The sequence below is a fragment of the Salvelinus namaycush genome, chromosome 13 (genome assembly GCF_016432855.1).
Source record: "Salvelinus namaycush isolate Seneca chromosome 13, SaNama_1.0, whole genome shotgun sequence".
Classification (NCBI taxonomy): domain Eukaryota; kingdom Metazoa; phylum Chordata; class Actinopteri; order Salmoniformes; family Salmonidae; genus Salvelinus; species Salvelinus namaycush.
The window spans coordinates 15,200,572-15,222,482 of record NC_052319.1 but is presented as its reverse complement, the minus strand read 5'-3'; the positions used below and the strand labels follow the sequence as shown (position 1 = coordinate 15,222,482).

The 21,911-nt window shown below is 41.4% G+C and overlaps 2 protein-coding genes across 3 annotated transcripts in view; both read right to left on the bottom strand.

The window, feature by feature from the left end:
• The window catches only part of LOC120058277 (1-acyl-sn-glycerol-3-phosphate acyltransferase gamma-like), a 28,639-nt gene extending 21,824 nt beyond the window's left edge, over positions 1 to 6,815 (bottom strand). For both annotated transcript variants that reach the window (XM_039006824.1, XM_039006825.1), the window contains exon 1: positions 6,641 to 6,815. The gene's annotated coding sequence lies outside the window, so the exon portion shown is untranslated. The remainder of the gene's footprint in view (positions 1 to 6,640) is intronic.
• Positions 6,816 to 11,318: 4,503 nt separating this feature from the next.
• LOC120057892 (pyridoxal kinase-like) lies at positions 11,319 to 21,615 on the bottom strand. The gene is made up of 11 exons (XM_039006369.1): positions 21,535 to 21,615; positions 21,076 to 21,130; positions 14,421 to 14,525; positions 14,132 to 14,215; positions 13,981 to 14,015; positions 13,734 to 13,819; positions 13,215 to 13,260; positions 12,943 to 13,054; positions 12,671 to 12,807; positions 12,496 to 12,562; positions 11,319 to 12,406 (listed from the first exon to the last, which is right to left on the bottom strand). Exons 1-11 carry the CDS (start codon positions 21,613 to 21,615, stop codon positions 12,294 to 12,296), a joined length of 921 nt encoding a protein of 306 aa, XP_038862297.1. The 3' UTR covers positions 11,319 to 12,293.
• Between the last annotated feature and the right edge of the window lie 296 nt (positions 21,616 to 21,911).

Here is a 21,911-nt window from a genome sequence, read left to right as displayed (position 1 = left end):
CAGCAAGGGCGCGCAGCTCTCAGCTGGTTTTGGCATGGAGCAGCTCTCAGCTGGTTTTGGCATGGAGCAGCTCTCAGCTGGTTTTGGCATGGAGCAGCTCTCAGCTGGTTTTGGCATGGAGCAGCTCTCAGCTGGTTTTGGCATGGAGCAGCTCTCAGCTGGTTTTGGCATGGAGCAGCTCTCAGCTGGTTTTGGCATGGAGCAGCTCTCAGCTGGTTTTGGCATGGAGCAGCTCACAGATTAATGTCATTGGCAGCCGGAAGGAAAGACGTTTCAATTTATGTGATCTACCAGTAAATGGTAACTAAGGCAACAATGGGTATTCTAACCAGGTTTTGAAAAAGTTTAGTCCGAAGTCTTGGTTAGTGGGCTATTTATGAAGCTCAATTCAGTCATGATGTACCGTTTGCGTCAGGGGCGTAGGCATGAGTGGGCCTGGGTGGACACAAGCCCACCCCCTGGGGAGCCAGGCCGTGGCAGACCCACCCAATCAGATTGAATTTTTTTTTTTTTAAATAGAATACATTAATATTACAAAAGAATACAGTTCCAATCGCCAGATGATCATTTGAAACAACCATTTCCTGCAGTCAATGACCCAAAGCACCCTCTTGGACTCATGGGAAGAATGTTATTAATATTTTTCTTTTTTTTCTTTCTTTTTTTTACTACGAACATTCCGTGTTTCTATGTCAAACAGTTTATTTCTATATTTCAGTCTTCTGTGATGTATATAAAGTGTAATATTGGGATGCAAACAAAAAAATGTAATACATTTCAACTCTATATCTGACACGGTACAGGAGTCTTTTTTTAAATAACCATGTGTGTGAGGTGTATACTTTTGTTTCAAAGTAGATTTGTTTAAGACTACCAAGAATCACTGTGGGACCCTGATTTAGCCCACCGCAGTAAAAACGTATTCTTGTTGAAAGTTATTGAAAAGGGAGAAGCTAACAAATTAGCAACAACATTCTCTTCGATTACTCCTGCTGCAGCCGCTGCAAAACTAGCCTGCAACAAAAGATAGCTAGCTAGACCGTGGGAAAACTACTGCTCGCTATTGCAGTGACCTGTTAGCCTTTGTAAAATCGGATCCACCCATTACTGAAAATGTGATTGATTCCGCTGTCACTCAATCATTTTGCCCTAATACAGTTCTGAATACTAGCTTCTGATGGCCTAGCCAATGTCTGACTTAGCTAGCTAGATTTCTCCCCCCAGAGACCACCCACATTTTTTTCTGATTGGATCTTTTTTTCTTCAGCGTTAACCCTTTCCAACGAACTGAATAGATTAAATCAGATCATTGAAAATATAATTAGAAGGATCATTATTATTTTATAAATCCTTAGCCCTTCTCTCAAGGCGTAGAAGGCCCTCATTGTTGCCCACTGTATTTGGTATAGTAATAATTTGTAGTGTGGCTCCATTTGCCCAATGCATACATTTGCCATTCAGAATCCATATGTTGTTCTGAAATATGAACACAGAAATACCGGACATTTTGAACTCTTATTATGGTGGCGATTTGACAAAATTACAATCATGGTCTTGAACTGGACTCTCACTGTTCTGGTCTCGGTCTTGACTGTCTCGGACCCGTTGTCCCCCTCCCGATCTTGACTGTTTGGCCCTCCCTCCAGTCTTGGTCTAGACTTGGATTCGATTTGCTCCGGTCTTGAGTCAGTCTTACTTTAGGTGGTTTTGAACACAACACTACTTTGTTAAGAAGTGGTTTGGTCCAAATCAGATGTTGGGTATTATATTTAATGAATATTATATGAATCCTATGAATAGAAATGGCCAATTAGGGTGCAATCAGTTCAACTTAATCAAAAATTGGTCAAAATTAAGCTAACTGATTGGTTACGCCCACCCCTTATCCAGTTCTCTCAGATCTACAAGAGGTGTCTAGCCCAGAGGTGTCAAAATGTTTGGATTGTATGTGTGTGGGGCTGGCCTAGTCCTAGTATATTTCGTATTGGCAAAATGCATTCCAACGTGTTGCACAACCTGTGAGACAAACAGGCAATCAAACCCAGGGACGAGAAAGCAGTAGGTTGGGAGTAGAGACATGTCTGGTACCACGTTGCCAAACAAGTCATTTCCTAATAAAATTGCAAAACTGCAATGGAAGGTTGCCCAATAATTATCCCACCCATTACTTAAGTAGTGCCTTGAGAGCATCTGAGAACACAGAGGAGAGGGCTACCAATTGGGGTTATACACCATTGGGGGAATATTCCCATGTCATAATCAGTTAAAAATTGAAAGGCAGTCTGCATTGTAGATTATTCAGAGTAATCCCCTACATTTAGGCCATTAACCTGAGTATCAGAAGGACAGATTGCAGTGTACCTTTGTAGTCAAAGCTTCAAACAGGAACTCAACAGACCGCTTCCAACTGAGACCAGAAGAGAAGGCTCTGGGTTTTGAGGTAAAGAGCACGTACACACTTTCTCTCCCACATGCACAGCCTGTTCAGATGTGACCACGGGATCCATTTATTTTCCAGCTCACTGCAATAAATATTGGAAGAAAATGCTTTCGGTGTGCATCTGTGCACTTACAGTAGCAAAAGCGGGGGCAGAAATCTTTTTTTTATTTTTTTTTTAAACAATTGGATCACCTGGGAGTCCTAAAAGAATTCACCCCTTTAACATCCTCAAAGGAACATATGTTCAAAGAGTAGCCATGGTAACAGACCCAGATGTAACACACTAGGTAATGGGTATTATAGTTGCTCCTTCCGCATCCAGTTCCTCTCTTACTTTTCTAGCCATCTTAAAAAGCGGCAATCCTTAGTTGAAACAATAACAATAACCAAACATACCCCCCGCCCCAGTTTCAGTAAAAAGCGGAGGGATGGAGCTGGAGAAATGTAACCACCCAAATTCATAGAAAGATCTCCGGGTGCAAGAACTGACCATCCATGTTGAGGCTATATAGTGTTTGTTTATAATTTACAGTGGTTACAAACATTGACGTAAAACAATCTTATATTTTTGGTTCTGATAGTATACGACAGTTGAACTGAGCTCATGAGGCATTTATAAGATAAATTCTTCAAGCATCAAATGGGTACATTTAAATTCTACAAGTCCAGAAATGGATGTAGCAACTGCAGATTGCCCCTTTAAGGGCTTTCCAGACAAGCAGGAGCGTCCCATTCATTTTCAATGGAGCTAGGTGGGGAGCAGAATTACATCCCAAAACAATCATTGTATTCTAATCTATTTTTGGGTTCATAATTGTTGTTGCCTGTAAATACCTTTTTATGCATGCTTATGGTGTTACAGCAATTCACTTTTCACACGTCGAAAATGTTGGTTGCTTTGTTGCTATGGTCACCAGCGGTCAGCTGTTGCCCTCATGTGTGAAGGCAGTAGCTGCTTTGACAAGAGGGATAAACCAGGCGAACCCCACTCTGCCCAGCGCTTGTCCGTCTGGAGAGCGCTTTACTCTCTCCCTCTCTTTCAACCAGGATCATCTCCAAGACCAAGGTTGGTGAGCATTACCTCAGACTAGAGCCCTCAAAGCATCATATATTAGTTGCTTCTCCATGGGAAGCAAGACCTGAGGGACCCAACTCAAGTAAACAGGCAGCGTAAGTAGAGCTCCAGCCTAGCCCCAGGAGCCTGAGAAAGAAAGCAAGGTCCACCTGTGGCCTCACGCATTCCTGGGAGAGGATTACAGAGTACAGACACTGGGTTAAAGCTGCTTAGGAAAGGAACAGCTGCCTCTCCTCAATCACCTGGTTGCAGGTTCACTGAGGGATATGGTTATGTATGGCCATAGGAACCATCTATTCTACAAAAACCAGGAAAGGTCAAATTAGGATTTGAGAAAACCATTAGCCCACATCTGGCCAACAAGGGACAAGATTCTCAAAGTCCATTTGATACAACTGCCTGGGTCGTAACAAACATGTAGAACATACCAATGAGGGGATTAAAGATGGGATATGAGCCGACTACTCTTGAAGCTCCCCAAGCAAAATGCCAGGCACCCATTGAAGTCACAGAACTGGTCCAGATATCTACCGGAGGCCATCTGAACGGCCCTGGTTAGTGGCTGGTCCACCCCCCCCCCCCCCTTCCCAGTATGACTTACCAGTAGACGTAGTAGCCCATAGCCAGGACCACCAACGCCCCACAGATCCCGGTGAAGATCATCACCGCACTCTGATTCAGCATATTGACCTTTTGTGTATCCCACCAAAATAAAATTAAAAAGTTGAATAAAACCGATCGGGAAGACAGCGGATTTGTCACTCACGGCCTATTCTGCTGCACAGCCATGGTAATCCCTCAGAGGGAACTAAGGAGAATATGATGAAAGCTGTAACTCAACCAGATCCCACTGGATGAGGTGTAGGTAGGAGAGGGGAGATCCCACTGGATGAGGTGTAGGTAGGAGAGGGGAGATCCCACGGAAAACTGCCCACTCAGCGCAAGAGACGAGTGTGGTCCCCGGATGACACTACAATGGGCCAAAATAACTGAAGTCCAACAAAGATGACCCAGAGGAACAGTGCACCTCCAACTACCAGTCCACTTCAATTCAGACTCACTGGATGAAGCTAATGAGAGCTAGGTAGGCAAGAATGGCCAGTGTCTCCCTTCTAGAGGACAGGCATACATGTAAGCAGTATCTTACATGCCTTACTCATCTCTAATCCTCAGTAGATCAGATTAGCACTGATTAGGGAGCTACAGGCACCCTGGATAAGTCACTTCAAATTTCCATCAACCTGGAGGGGGCTGGGTTCTCCTGGAAAGGGGTGGAGTTAGCATGGCAGAACCTGCCGTGGTAACAGTTTGACTACAAGTTGTTGGTTCTGGCTTTACTCTGCCGTTGGCTACCAACCAGTGCCACTCAAGAAAGGTCTGGAGAAATTATCTCAGAGCTAGGTTAACAGCTAGCTCCTTAACTAATTTGCAGCAAGTGTCTTCTTGGTTTCTTGTTGCGGTTTGTTTTGTTCTCTGAAGACATGGTGGGCTAAATAAAAACTTGTCCAGATGGCAGCTATTTCAGCCACATCATTAAAAAGTAAAGGCGGCTCATTCTCCTCACCAATAGCCCGACCAAGAAGAGAGGGCAAAGCTGGCCGCCGGGGAAGCTAACATGAGCCCTTGGGTTGGACATACAGTACCAGCAGTGCACGACAATAATGGTGGTCCGCTTACCCAGGGCAAGTTAAAAATGTTGGACAAGCAGATTATAGATTTAAATTGTCCGAATAGACAAGTAAAAAAAAAAAAGTTACGCAAAAATCCCAATATCAAACAATTAGGCTACTCCGATCGGAATTGGATCAAAGGGTCTTTTAATCATGCAGTTAAGATCAAAGCAAGGTTAGCTAACTCCTATGCTGTCAAGATCTCCCCTGAACATTTTACCCTTACAAATAGATAAACATCTTAGGTACCAAACCAAACTTAGCAATTTGATACCTGGTTCATTGAATGGAATGATTTTACAAAAAGTATTTGGTTGTAATTGTAATGTTGCAGGTTGGACAACCATCCTCCAGGACAGTCCAGGAGAGCTACTAGGTGTGTAGGCTTCACGAAGATCAAACATGCACATCATCCAGTTAGCTAGCGACATTTCAAAGAGATGCTTTAAATTATTAATTTTAGTACTGGTGCAATTTAATAAAATGTACTGTACAGAATCGCCAAGGCACGCAGAAGGAGAGTCTGTCATCCCACCGGGTTACTTTAGTGCAATGTACACATGCCAAGTCAGCTATACTTGCCTCGATCTGACCGAAAGCTTGATTGCATGAATGTTGTATAATACATTCTGCAGTCAAACTTTTTTCATTATGTAATCCTAAATGTTTTGTTCCACACAAATCCACTAAAGTTCGACATTTACCATTTGCTTATATTTATGTAAGGTCTACACATACGGTTTAATCACATTTTCAATGAAATGTATTTATAAAGACCTTTTAACATCAGTCGATGTTGTGGACGTGGATAAATCCAACATATGCACCACACAGAACTATGTCCAAATGCTGCAAGGCAACGCAGCGTTCCATTGGAAATGTATGGACTTCTGGTGTACCAAAACGTAACTACGCTCTGTCTGATCGAGGCATGACAGAGCAACACATGCGGTGTCAACATCGAAAAGTGAGCGATACCCACAATTTCCCAATGTAACGTTACAATTCCTGTAAATAGAAATCACAAAACCAAGCAAAATGTGCATCAGGAATTGCATATTATATTTTTTTTACACAAGATAGCTACTGTATGTTTGTGATATGAATTTTGCTAGCAACTACCTAACAAGATTGAAGCCAACTACATAGCTTTCCCAATAAATACGTTGATTGCTCATTAAACTTACTGTTAGCGAAATACTGTTGGCTAGCCAATTACACAAACACAACGTTACATGGGACCAATCCAGCTAGCTATTCGTCTGGAAAACGAATACGTGATTGTAATGACGTAAATTAGCATGTAAGGTATAACACTTAGCAATCAAGCTTTCTGTTACCTACCTAGCTAACTGGTAGTTAGCACCAAACATCAGAAGAATCGCGCTTACTAGCACTAGCCAGTAAGCTAACGTTACCCCATGCTGTCACTCGCCGTGATAATGTTAACGTTACCTGATTTCTGCGTGTGATGAGTCTCCGGATTTGTTCCAGTTTTGAAGATGCAAGCTTCTTAGCTAGTTCAAAACTAGTGCAGCCACTTTGGATTCTTCTGTATTCCAAGCTAAATTATTATCAGTAGCTAGCTAGCCAGCTAATTCACTCATCAGGGTGGTTGCTATGCTATTGTTTGTCGCTGAAAGGACCAACTGAGGTATGAAAGAGCAGAGCTGAGACGATATCAAACTTCCGGTCCGGCCCCTCACCCATATTCGGAATGAAACAGTTCATGTCATTTGGCCGTTCCATGAATATCTTTTTTTGATTGAGTTTTATTAGGATTCCCATTACTCGACGCCAATGTCGACAGCTAGTCTTACTGGGGTCCGACACATAACGAAAAATACAATACAGACTAAATAATTTACTATTTACATACATTAAAAACATTAACATGTAGTCTGTGCCGGATCCTGCACCTCTCAGTTTTGGACTGTTTCGTTCCAGAACCCATTTTCTAGGATCCGGTACCTCTCGTGGCATGAACAATACTTTTCACTGTTTGCAATGTAAACAATAAATTAATCAAATAAAAGCAATCAGAGTTAGGCCAATTCAAGTTGACTCCTCTGTACTTCTCCTGACTGCCCCATAAAAAATATAATGTGAAAACATACCAGATAATTGATTCGTGTTGGGCCGGCCCGGGTTTGTAATTTGCGCAGCATTGTAGCCTATATAGGCCAACGCGTGGACATTGATGTGGTGAGAGACAGAAGCGCGCCTGTATCTTGCACATAACTAGAATGATATTCACGCTCTGTGATTTATCTCCCTCTCTACTCTGATAGACATGAGCCTGCAACTCTTATCTCTCCATCATTTATTTCCTCATAGAATCATAGCCGCGCGAACGGTTCTGGAGCTACGAGGGGGTACGAGGTAGTTGAGGTAATAACTTCAGAAAAGTATTCACACCACTTGACTTTTTCCACATGTTGCTGTGTTACAAAGTCGGATTAATATTGATTACATTGTAATTTGTCAATGATCTGCACAAAATACTCAAAGTGGAAGGAACATTTTAACATTTGTAAACAAAATACAAAATAAAACATCACATATTTTTTTATTAACCCTTATTTTACCAGGTAAATTGACTGAGAACACATTCTCAATTACAGCAACGACCTGGGGAACAGTTACAGGGGAGAGGAGGGGGATGAATGAGCCAATTGTAAAATGGGGATGATTAGGTAACCATGATGGTATGAGGGCCAGATTGGGAATTTAGCCAGGACACTGGCGTTAACAACCCTAATCTTATGATAAGTGCCATGGGATTGTTAGTGACCACAGAGAGTCAAGACACCTGTTTAACATCCCATCCAAAAGACAGCACCCTACACAGGGCAATGTCCCCAATCACTGCCCTGGGGCATTGGGATATTTTTTTAGACCATAGGAAAAGGGGCCTCCTACTGGCCCTCCAACACCACTTCCAGCAGCATCTGGTCTCCCATCCAGGACCAACACTGCTTAGCTTCAGAAGCAAGCCAGCAGTGGGTTACAGGGTGGTATGCTGCTGGCCTATGTTTTGATTGGAAAAGTATTCAAACCCATGAGTCAATACATGTTACGATCACCTTTGACAGCAATTTCAGCTGCGTCTTTCTAAGTAAATCTAAGAGCTTTGAACACCTGGATCGTACAATATTTGCCCATTATTCTTTTATACATTCCTCAAGCTCTGTCAAGTTCGTTGTTGATCATTGCTAGACAGACACATTTTAAGTCTTGCCATAGATTTTCAAGCCAACTTAAGTCAAAACTGTAACTGGGCCACTCAGGAACATTGATTGTTGTCCTGGTAAGCAACTCCAGTGTATACTTGGCCTTTTGTTTTAGGTAATTCTCCTGCTGAATGGTGAATTTGTCTCCCAGTGTCTGTTGGAAAGTAGACTGAACCAAGTTTTCCTCTAGGATTTTGCCTGTGAGCTCTATTCAGTTTATTTTTTATCCCCACAAAAAAACTCCCTAGTACTTGCTGATGACAAGCATACCCATAACATGATCCATGCTTGAAAACATGAAGTGGTACTAACTGATGTGTTGGATTTGCCCTAAACGTAATGCTTTGTATTCCAGACAAAAAGTGAATTTCTTTGCCACAGTTTTTACAGAATTACTTTAGTGCCTTATTGCAAAAAAAGGATGCATGTTTTGGAATGTTTTTATTCTGTACAGACTTCCTTCTTTTCACTCTGTCTTTTATGTTGGTATTGTGGAGTAACTACAATGTTGTTGATCCATCCACAGTTATCTCCTATCACAGCCATTAAACTCTGTAACTGTTTTAAAGTCACCATTGGCCTCATGGTGAAAACCCTGAGCGGTTTTGTTCCTCTCCGGCAACTAAGTTAGGAAGGCGCCTGTTTCTTTGTAGTGACTTGGTATACTGATACACCATCCAAGGTGTAGTTAATAACTGCACCATGATCAAAGGGATATTCAATGTCTGCTTCTGTTTTTTACCGATCTACTAATAGGTTCCCTTCTTTGCGAACCATTGGAAAACGTCCCTGGTCTTTGTGGTTGAATGTGTGCCTGAAATTCACTGCTCGACTGAGCGACCTTACAGATAATGAATTGTATGTGTGGGGTACAGAGATGGGGTTCGCCATAACAAAAGGGTTGAATAGTTATTGGCTCAGAACATTTCAGCTTTTCATTATGAATAAATTTATAAAAATTTCTTAAAACAGTGATATTATGGTGTATTGTGTGTACATCAGTGACACAAAATCTCAATTGAATCCATTTTCAATTCAGGCTGTAACAAAACGTGAAAAAAGTCAAGGGGTGTGAATACTTTCTGAAGGCACTGTATATCTAGGTATGGGTAAAAGCTGACTAGTCAATCAGGATAGATGGGTAGCAGCAGCATATGTGGCGAGTGTGAAAGTTTGTGCACAGTATGTGGCATCAATATGAATGTGTGTGTGTTTTGTGTCTGTGAGTGTACAGTATGTAGTGTGTGTATGTGTGTGTTGGATTGTAAGTACAGTGCATTCGGAAAGTATTCAGAACCCTTGACTTTTCCACATTTTTTACGTTACAGGGTCTGAATACTTATGTAAATAAGGTATTTCTGTTTTTATATTTAATACATTTGCAAGTGTCTAAAAACCTGTTTTTGCTTTGTCATTATGGGGTATTGTGTGTAGATTGATGAGGATTATTTTTTTTTAAATCCATTTTAGAATAAGGCTGTAATGTAACCATTGTATACACCATTGCACTCCCCCACCAAAATATTTTATATTTTGGAAGCTATAGAAATGTATTTATTAATGTCTACACTTGTTTTTGTCACCTTTATTCTATTACATACACCGTAATGTATACTTTTAAATTATACTGTGAGCTCAACATAAAAATAAAAGATAACAATTTTTTATATAAAAACATTTTCTTTAAAGTATACTTTTTTTGAAAGTTCTAATGTTACTGTCCCCACTACAACAAAAATAATACTAAATACATGTAATTTTGGCCATGAAATGTTTAATTGAAATACTGTAGAATTACATGAATTCCTGTGGAGGATATGGTCGACAGGTGGCTTCAAAGCCTCCCATTGGTCAATACATAACATCAGCAATCCAGGGTTTATATACATCATTGACTGAGACACAGTAGCTCAGATACAGACAAATTCGATTTTTTTTTTTACTCTGGGAATGTGGCATTGTCTTGCTTAACTGTTAGTCACAGTCATCATCATCATCATTCTCATCATCACACAGAGGTGAAAGATACAATACATTGAAGTAGTGCAGTACAGGGAACCACATAAGGCTTTTTTAAAACACTGCAGTGCAAGTCAACCCACTATACATCATGACTACCAATATTCACACATGCCAAATAAAGTGCTTTTCTAAATACCCATTCCAACAATCAATAAGATTCATGCTATCCCCTTACGGTTATTGATGGTCCTCTGTACAGTCATGTACAACATGGGATGGGTCAGGGATAACTGTCTTTGACGCCCTCTGCTGGTTACTGTAACTAACCACTGCCTCCTAGACCTCCAGTTGAGCTCCGGTGTTGTTGCTGGGCGGACAGGCCTGGCACCGTTACGGTCAGACACCCCAAACAAAAAGCATGACTCATCAACTTGGTTGGTGTTGCCTTGGCACAGCGTGAGCTTCTTTACTCAGCCTGCCTGTTAATTTGGGTTTATGAAAACTATCCATACTGGGATTACTGCTGCGATCAGAGGCTGTGAAACCTGACCTTAATCTCACCAGAATACAGCATAGGCCCCCAGCCAGCCAGTAATTTAATTATCTGTAATATTCCACAAATCTATTTATATAACCTCTAACATTCACCTTCTGTGGCATATTATATCCATTATTTCAAGCACTAACACAAAAATAAAGAAAATAGAAATTCACTGCTGGCAGAAATCATTTATTTCCAGGCATCAGGCTCCAATACCTGTGGGATCAATTAATACTCCAATGAGAACTTCGCTTAAAGCTACAGTGTGCCCCTAGGACTCTGAGCGTAGAACAGAAAAAACTACTGATCTCACTGTAATCCCACCCAAGGGAGCCATAGCAACAGGTGCAGAAGTCCCTCACTAGATACACTTGAAGAAACTACAGAGACCCATGGATTAATTAAAATACTAATATTTTATTATTCATAATTTATTATATACACTCCATCTCAGAGCTGCAGCTTCAAGTTTGGCACTTATCTTTCTAACATTGTGTAAAGATTTATTTAATTACCTTAGCAGGCACAGGCACACAACATTTCCTCTAACAGACTCTGCTAAGGCCAATTTGTACTTTTTCATACCGACATAGGCCTGTGTTCTAGTAAGGATTTGAAAATAGTGAGACAATCAAGACCATGAAAAAAATTCAATGATTACAATTAATGATTAACATGTTTATCAAGACTATCTGTGCAAATATTGGTACCTCAGTTTGAAATGTGTTAGACATTTAGGAATTGTATAACAAGTATTAGGACAGACAAAGCACATTAGTAGTACAAGTAAAATGAACATCTATTAATCATTTACAAAATAAAAAGTATGAAAACATCTAGAATTGTCAAACTATCAAATTATATACTTTTTGCCTAAAATGAAACATTGACAATTGAAAATCCGACGATCAAATGTGCACAGATTAGTATTGCATAGCATGATTATGGTAGCACAACTCATGTTGATGCATCAATGTATCTGATAAAAGCCTATGATCTATCCCCAACCCATAACTGAGGCTCAGAGAATTCCCTGGTCAGCTCACGTTGTCAGGGGAAACTCAGGGCCCATGCCATGCCAATGCCAAATTGAGGGCCAATCAGGCATCCATACCTCCACTTCTCTATTCTGATGTACAGTAATAACCATACCCTGTTTTTGGTCCTCTAATACCATCTACCATGTTTCCAATGGGTGACAATGCTCAGGTCATAGTAAAGACACATGGCAGTGATTAAGTATAAGAGTGTGTGCGGTGCGCAGGGCAAATACCCAGACTGAAAACATAGTGCTCTCTACGAGATCCTATAAGGCAAAGTCAAATGACATTTCATGGTGTAAAAATCCTATGTCTATTTATGAGGCATTGGGTTATAAGACGATGGCCTCCACTACGATGGCCGGGTACTCAATGTCCTTTTTGCTCTGGACCATCCTCAGCTCCAACTGAGCAGGGCTGGGTCTCTTACCAGGGCCGGCCATCTCTGATGGAGAGGAGGAGAGATGTTAGAAAGACGAATATAAATTAGACAGGCATACAGACAGGCAGGCAGAGACTTCTATATCATCTTACTGTTGGCATAGGTAATGGTCCTCTTGATAACATGGTGCAGGACAGAGACAGTCTTCTCACAGGCAGCCTAAGAGAGATGACAAAGTAGGTAAGAAAAGAGACTAGTTCATCCAAACCACATTTATTACATTAGTAAATTATTATGTAACTTGGTTGCTATCTCTGCATTACTGACCTTCAGGTCTTTGGGGTGGTGGTGGGTCCAGGCCAGCAGCATGGCAGCGAACAGGTCTCCTGTTCCCACAAACACTGCATCCACCTTGGGCATTTCCATCCGAATCTTCTGGGTGGACGTAGTCCCATCTGGTCTCACTGAAGGACACAGTGCGAGTATGAGTCTTTGTTACCTTTTAACATGTCAAGTTAAACATTCACATACACTATCCAAAACCTACAGGGACACATTTCTTTACCAGTCAGAGCCCTTCCTTCTGACCCTTGCCTTACCCATCTTCTGGCTTCCAAGGGCCACTAGGAACTGGCCCCCGTGAGGAGAGATCAGGTCTGTGCTAGTGAGGACTACCATATCAGGGCCCATCTGGTGGAGCAGGTCCATCACCTGAGAGAGCAAGGACCCTTCATCAACATCATCATATTCACCATCAGTCAAGATTAAAACCATCTTCATCACCACCATCATCATCCTAACCATTACAACCATCATCATCTTAATGGTGTATTAGCTCTACAAGATTTAAGTGATGGACAATGGAACCCACCTCAAGAGCGTCTTTTTCTGTGCTGATCTTCCTCCCCGTCAGCAGCCTAAGAGACACATTCTCATAGGTTATGCACACACAGTACAAGCACAGTGGTTCAAGACATATTTGCATAAATACACACATCAAAATGCTCTGTGTAAAAATGGCCCCTTCTTTTGGCCAATGTAATTTTACATTTGTCCAGAGGGTGAACTCGTATGCAGGGCAAATCAAGTCAAGCCATGCGTAATGACGAATGCATAAACCAGGGCACAGTGTTCACTTAAAGGGCTGGGGAAAGGTTTGGTCTGCTGCTTTACCAATAAAACATAAGGGAACAAAGGTTTTTTGACCAATAAGGGTTATTTTGCAAAGGGCTAAGAACAGCTACCATGATTTCTTTCTTGGGTAGTAATATTGCAGTAGGCATTCATTCTGTCGTTACTGTGATAACTACATTATGGCATGTTGTGTAGCACATTGACATAGCAACGTAATATATGCAACCCAATGTATCCTAGTAGCAAGTGTACTCACTCTGCCTCAAACTGGTTGGGTGTGAGGATGTCAGCCACTGCTACGACTTTGTCTCTGTAAACAGGCAGTATATTCTCAGGGACATACTGGAAAAGAAGAGGGTAGTAGGTTCATGAGTGCACATATTACATATATTGTGAACATGTTTGAAGAATAACAGAACTATATAATAATACAAGTAAAATTACTATAATAAGCAAGGATAAGAAATACTATAATAAAATGACTATAAGCATGGTATACTTACCATAGATCCCTGGTCTCCCATCACTGGATCACACACTGATAACACAAAGCAAACATGTAAGAACACACCAACATCCAAGCTCTACATTCACCCCGAGCCTTACTGTGTGTAGCTATATAGGATACACATCTGTGTAGCAATGGTTACTCACCGTACACCAATTTTGGGTTCAACCTCTTCAGCTCCTGAACAATGTCCACCACTGTCTCTAGGAAAGATGTGTCCCTGGTGTACCCTTGGGGAAGAGAAGATCTATGGGTTATGCAAAGGTCACACACCTCATGTGCAAACATTAAAGAAAACTAACTGATTAGAATCTTTACAGATCATAGGTTAAAGGTCAACATAGTTATAATACTCCTACATAATATTATATAACTGTTAAAAAAACTGCTCAACTGGCAGAATCCATATTGACAATGGAAACTGGAATCTCTCACCTGTGAGGACATAGTCATAATGATTGACGTTATTGAGCTTGATACCCTCATAGAGAACATTCAGCTCATCTGCCGTCAGCACTTGCCCTTTCCAATGAGCGTAACCTTGGAAACAAGAGGTCAATGGTCAGAGGTAACGGAAAACCTTAAGACTTCACTCAACAGATTGACAAGTCTGCAAGTGGCTGCTAATACCCGGAATGAAAAGTTCAGGGTATTAGCAGGCTATTGTTTATGGAAGGATAGTGTGGACTGGTAAATTGGCCAGACTGGGTTCTTTGAAGGTATTCCAGGGAGGAAGACTTGGTTGCTAAGGTGATTATAGAAACACTAATCTGCCGGTCATCAATCATTATAGTCCATGGCTACAGAGTTTTCACCCACACCCCACTCCAGGAACCTCTTTCTTAAAGCTAAGGATCCAGATCATGTTCTGCGCATGTGTTATTTTACACACACATTAGTTGTAGGCTACACCATTGACCAGACATAGGCGATCAAGAAAAGGGTTGTGGCAACAGAGCACTCAGCACCACAGCTACATATGCAGCGAAGTGGGCACTCAGTAATGTAATAAAAATACAAATCTAAAAAACCTGCACATGCACAGAAATATCAATATTTTTTTAAGAGCCTGAGTGATATGTTTTCTTTAGGTCCGATTCCGAGTTTTGTGGGGACAAAATTTAACGATACCAATATACAGTGCAGTCGGAAATTATTCAGACCCCTTCCCTTCTTCCACATTTTGTTACGTTAAGCCTTATTCTAAAATTGATTACATTAATTGTTTTCCTCATCAATCTACACACAATACCTCATAATGACAAAGCAAAAACAGGTTTTTAGAAATGTGGGCACATTCATTAAATATTAAAAACAGAAATATCTTATTTACATAAATATTCCAACCCTTTGCTATGAGACTGGGAATTGAGATGTTTCTAAAACTTGGAGCCCACCTGTGGTAAATTCAATTGATTGGACATGATTTGGAAAGACACACACCTGTCTATATAAGGTCCCACAGTTGACAATGCATGTCAAAGCAAAAACAAAGCCATGAGGTTGAAGGAATTGTCCGTAGAGCTACGAGATAGGATTGTGTCGAGGCACAGATCTGGGGAAGGGTACCAAAAAATATCTGCAGCATTGAAGGTCCCCAAGAACACAGTAGCCTCCATCATTCTTAAATGGAAGAAGTTTGGAACGACCAAGACTCTTCTTAGAGCTGTTCGCCCGGCCAAACTGAGCAATTGGGAGAGAAGGGCCTTGGTCAGGGAGGTGACCAAAAACCAAATCGTCACTCTGACAGAACTACAGAGTTCCTCTGTGGAGATGGGAGAACCTTCCAGAAGGACAACCATCTCTGCAGCACTCCACCAATCAGGCCTTTATGGTTGAGTGTCCAGACAGAAGCCACTCCTCAGTAAAAGGCACATGACAGCCTGCTTGGAGTTTGCCAAAGGGCACCTAGTCTGATGAAACCAAGACTGGACTCTTTTGCCTGAATGCCAAGCGTCATGTCTGGAGGAAACCTGACACCATCCCTACAGTGAAGCATGGTGGTGGCAGCATCATGCTGTGGGTATGTTTTTCAGTGGCAGGGACTGGGAGACTAGTCAGGATTGAGGGGGAAATGAATGGAGCAAAGTACAGAAGGATCCTTGATGAAAACCTGTTCCAGAGCGCTCACGACCTCAGACTGGGGCCAAGGTTCACCTTCCAACAGGACAACAACCCTAAGCACACAGCCAAGAGAACACAGGAGTGGCTTCGGGACAAGTCTCTGAATGTCCTTGAGTGGCCCAGCCAGAGCCCGGACTTGAACCCAATCTAACATTTCTGGAGAGACCTGAAAATAGCTGTGCAGCGACGCTCCCCATCCAACCTGACAGAGCTTGAGAGGATCTGCAAAGAAAAACGGGAGAAACTCCCCAAATACAGGTGTGACAAGCTTGTAGCCTCATACCCAAGAAGACTCGAGGATGTAATAGCTGCCAAAGGTACTTACACAAAGTACTTAGTAAAGGGTCTGAATACTTATGTAAATGTGTTATTTCAGTTCTTATTTTCCATACATTTGCAAACATTTCTAAAAACCTGTTTTTTGCTTGATCATTATTGGGCATTGTGTGTAAATGGATAAATTGTTTTTTTCCTCATCAATGTTAGAACAAGGCTGTAACATAACAAAATGTGAAAAAAGTCAAGGGGTCTGAATACTTTACGAATACTTTTAGAATCTTCCGATATACTGTTTTACAGCGGGGAAATGAAAAAGTGCAATTTATCCAAATTGAATTCTCATAAATTGCCATCCAAAAGAGCAACTGTCCAATAACTATGCTTCAAATGTTAATTTCATACATTGTGACATCGTGAGAATGGCCTCAAGTGGTCAGATAAGCACAAGAGTCCCTTTTGTCATCCTATTTATTGAAAATCGGTTATTGTTGGAATTATTGGCCGATACAGTGGTAAAAAGGCCAATATCGGTGAATCAATATATCGGTCGGGCTCTACTACTCTACTCTAACCTGGGCAAATTGGGGTACAGAACTCTATCTGTAGCCATTTGATTCATTATATAGTCTAGTTGTGTTCTTCTTATGACCAGCAGAAGGAAATGTTAAGTAGAAGTTGTCGAGCAGTTAATCAGGGTTTGGATTTGGGAGATTGTTGGGAGAGACGAATGGAGGCTGAAACAACCAAACATTCTGACAGAGGAAGACTGATTACAATCTCCATTGTTAGAATTCAGTTACCTGCATCAATCATTCCTCTAGCACCTGTCTCTCTGACATTGGGCTGAGGACATAGCAGCTCATTTAAATTGTTTTAAATTAAAAAAACATTCACAACCGAGCAAGAAACAGGCCTAGCAACGATTATAATCTCTAAACATATTCCAATAAACCACCTGCAGGGGAAGAAAGAGTACAGTCTTGGGTTTAAGAGCTCAAATATATAAGGAATGTGTTTATTCACTTCTAACCCTGAACGTGAGTTGAACACATTCAAGGGAAACTATAGTAGGTCATGAGCATGGGCTAGTACTCAATAAACAGCTGGTCAGTAATGTGATAGGGAGTGGACACAGTGGGCTGAACTCCAAGGTAACGCTGCACATGCACTTGAAGCGTCACATCATTCATTTCCATCAACAAATGATTTATTTGCACAAAAACTCTATGCACGGCATAGACCTTATTGAGGCCAGAGTGAAGTTATCGGGCTACAAAATGTCTGTCTGCATTTCCCCTCCACAGTATCTCTCCCCTATCTACAGTCACTCATTCCTTGTGCTCCCCACCAGCACTCTGTTAGTCTTCCCTGTAGGTAGTGAACTCACTGACACACATTCAGGTTTCACTTTAGCGAGATAACCTGATTACTCTGAACACTAACAGACAGGAGAGCAACTCACTGAACTTTTTTTAAACGGCACTGTACTTTCCTGTAAGTCAGATAACAAATATGGTGAACACAAGCTTATACAGTTGAAGTCGGAAGTTTACATACACTTAGGTCGGAGTCATTTTCAACCACTCCACAAATGTCTTGTTAACAAACTATAGTTTTGGCAAGTCGGTTAGGACATCTACTTTGTGCATGACACAAGTAATTTTTCCAACAATTGTTTACAGACAGATTATTTCACTGTATCACATATCCAGTGGGTCAGAAGTGTACATACACTAAGTTGACTGTGCCTTTAAACAGCTTGGAAAATTCCAGAAAATTATGTCATGGCTTTAGAAGCTTCTGATAAGCTAATTGACATCATTTGAATCAATTGGAGGTGTACCTGTGGATGTATTTCAAGGCTTACCTTTAAACTCAGTGCCTCTTTGCTTGACATCATGGGAAAATCAAAAGAAATCAGCCAAGACCTCAGAAAAAGATTTGTAGACCTCCACAAGTCTGGTGCATCCTTGGGCGCCATTTCCAAATGCCTGAAGGTACCACATTCATGTGTACAAACAATAGTACGCAAGTATAAACACCATGGGACCATGCAGCCGTCATACCACTCAGAAAGGAGACGGGTTCTGTCTCCTAGAGATGAACGTACTTAGGTGCGAAAAGTGCAAATCAATCCCAGAACAACAGCAAAGGACCTTGTGAAGATGCTGGAGGAAACCGGTACAAAAGTATCTATATCCACAGTAAAACGAGTCCTATATCGACATAACCTGAAAGGCCGCTCAGCAAGGAAGAAGCCACTGCTCCAAAACCACCATAAAAATGCCAGACTACGGTTTGCAACTGCACATGGGGACAAAGGTCTTACTTTTTGGAGAAATGTCCTCTGGTCTGATGAAACAAAAATAGAACTGTTTGGCCATAATGACCATCTTTATGTTTGGAGGAAAAAGGGGAACGCTTGCAAGCCGAAGAACACCATCCCAACCGTGAAGCACGGGGGTGGTAGCATCATGTTGTGGGGGTGCTTTGCTGCAGGAGGGACTGGTGCACTTCACAAAATAGATGGCATCATGAGGATGGCAACTTATGTGGATGTATTGAAGCAACATCTCAAGACATCAGTCAGGAAGTTAAAGCTTGGTTGCAAATGGGTCTTCCAAATGGACAATGACCCCAAGCATACTTCCAAAGTTGTGGCAAAATGGCTTAAGGACAACAAAGTCTTATTGGAGTGGCAATCACAAATCCCTGACCTCAATCCCATAGAAAATTTGTGGGCAGAACTGAAAAAGCGTGTGCAACAAGGAGGCCTACAAACCTGACTCCGTTACACCAGCTCTGTCAGGAGGAATGGGCCAAAATTCACCCAATGTCACGACTTCCGCCGAAGTCGGTCCCTCTCCTTGTTCGGGCGGCGTTCGAAGTCACCGACCTTCTAGCCATCGCTGATCCACTTTTCATTTTCCATTGGTTTTGTCTTGTCTTCCATCACACCTGGTTCCAATTCCATCAATTACATGTTGCGTATTTAACCCTCTGTTCCCCCCCCATGTCTTTGTCGGTAATTGTTTCTTGTAGTGCTTATGCACGGTATGCTGGTATGTACCGGGTTTTGTTTGACCCATTTATTGTATTGTTCTGTTTACGATGGTTTATGGATATTAAACGACACCATTGTAAATCAGTTTTCGCTCTCCTGCGCCTGACTTCTCTGCTGCCAGTACGCACCTCACTACACCCAACTTATTGTGGGAAGCTTGTGGAAGGCTACCTGAAACGTTTGACCAAAGTTAAAGAATTTAAAGGCAATGCTACCAAATACTAATTTTGTGTATTTAAACTTCTGACCCACTGGGAATGTGATGAAAGAAATAAAAGCTGAAATAAATCATTCTCTCGACTATTATTCTGACATTTCACATTCTTAAAATAAAGTGGTGATCCTAACTGACAAAAAACAGGGAATTCTTACTCGGATTATATGTCAGGAATTGTTAAAAACTGGAGTTTAAATGTATTTGGCTAAGGTGTATGTAAACTTCCGACTTTAACTGTATGTTAAATCATGAAGAGACATTGCAGGATCAAGAATGAATGAGGGGAATACATTTCCAACCAGGCAACACAGGCTTCCCACTGAGTTTAGAGGAGGCCCCCTTGGCCCAGACCCAAGATCAGAGAGAAGGGGGACTCTGGGGGTGATGGGGAAAAGTAAAGGAAAAACAGAGATCCACTGTAGTAAAGGAAGATATCTAATTGGGCACCATAGTCCGTTCCTATAGCTTGTTTAATTAAACAGATTGGTCTGAGATCTGTAGGCTGTAGGCGTAACTTGACATTGATCTTAACTTCCCACCATCAAATATTCGTGGCAGAACATTTTGTCCACTTTGTCCACTGCCATCCCCCATATTGAAAGGTGAAGCATGAGCCAACATAGCTACTGCAGCCTACTAGAAGTTAAAAAACAACCATCCCAGTGTTCAATCTCTGAATGAATGGTATGCACTCTACGAACCCATTACTTAACAGTTCAGTATCTCCCTTCTTTCCGTACAGTTGCATTTAATTGATGGACTATCAATCGTTACCTGTAGGCCGATTTCCAACACCTTACAGAGAACTTGGATTTCATGTAATGTATGAGATCATTGTATCATCATTTACTCCAAATGTTCAGTATTTTACAACCTAACTTTAGAAAATGTGTTTTGGGAGACACAGTGGGTTTGTGAATTGCACAAGTTTGAGCCAAAAACTAATTTTGGATAAGCACAAAGGCTTGATTATTCTTCTCTGAGTGAAAGTGGGACACTGTTGAGCTTTACAACAGAAGGGTATTCACCCTACAATTGGGGGGAGAGGTTAAAAAAAAAAAGAGCTCCCCAAAAAGTAGAGGATGAGACTAGTGTTACAGACCACTATAGCTAGGCTACACACTGTGCTTACTAAACACATTCACTGAAATCTTGAATGTGGGCCGAGATGGGGATGGGCCAAGACGATATTGGCTACTGATACGGAACAAAAAGGATCCAAAGACATTCTTCCATTCCACATGGGTATATCCTATGGGGTTAATGGTCTGTGGGGTGGGATAGGATAGGATTTGATTCTTGATTTCATTTTCTTCTGGTGTGCTTTTATAAAAGTAGCCTATTGTTGCCTCTGGTTACCAATTGTATATTAGAGCATGGAATTACTGCACTGTAGGCCTACATACCTGTGTGATTGGAGAATTGCACAGAGTTGATGGAGTCCACTTCAAACCCCAGCACCTGAGAGGAGACAAACAGCTCATAACAATGTTTCACTTTTGTCGTCTTATGCCATTTTCTTAACGAACACACACACACACAATCATTTGAGTACAACATCATAAAATTCATTGTATTGATTATGTCTGAATGAACAGGTTGCGTACACTGTATCCTCTGTTATTCTGCATTACTATTCTGAGCTTTTCCTACCTCTTCTATTCGAATACACTAAATGAATACTAAAACACATTACTGTATGCACATGTGACTGTTATTCTGCTAATCTGATCAGTTTTGCGAATCTCTCCTGTACTCTCTCCCCTTTCTCAGAATCTTCAGTAGCCAGGCTAGTCGAGCAGAGCTGTCAAACGTGCACACATTGCAAACCCCCTGCAAGCAACGTAAACATATTAATTTCTTACCTGCAATGGAAATGTTGCCGATTTATTCCCGACGTATCCCCTGACCACATGACTCTGAACAGACAACACACGGCACTCCATTTCAATAATTCAATTTTAAAGATACGAGGACTGTGGAATAAAATGTATTTCGTGTCCGAGCCAACTAACCACGCTTAAGCAATTTATTATTATTTATTTTTTATCCTGTACACGAACGTTTAGCTACACGAGGAAACTCAATGCAAATGAGAAAACTACAGCAATATTCATTCCACTGGGCTGTGTACACTGAAAAAAAAATTACACGATACCACATTGACACACTTCCAGAAGACTGACTGGCTGCAATATCTCAGGCAACTATATGGACACCTAAGTCAACGGCGCCTCAAGTG

Coding starts and splice junctions, on each gene's coding strand:
- LOC120057892 (XM_039006369.1), bottom strand. CDS start 21,615: ATGGAGTGCCGTGTGTTGTCTGTTCAGAGTCATGTGGTCAGGGGATAC. Junction 14,016..14,131: donor GAACCCAAAATTGGTGTACG/GTGAGTAACCAT, acceptor TTGTGTTATCAG/TGTGTGATCCAGTGATGGGA. Junction 12,808..12,942: donor CCTTGGAAGCCAGAAGATGG/GTAAGGCAAGGG, acceptor TGTGTCCTTCAG/TGAGACCAGATGGGACTACG.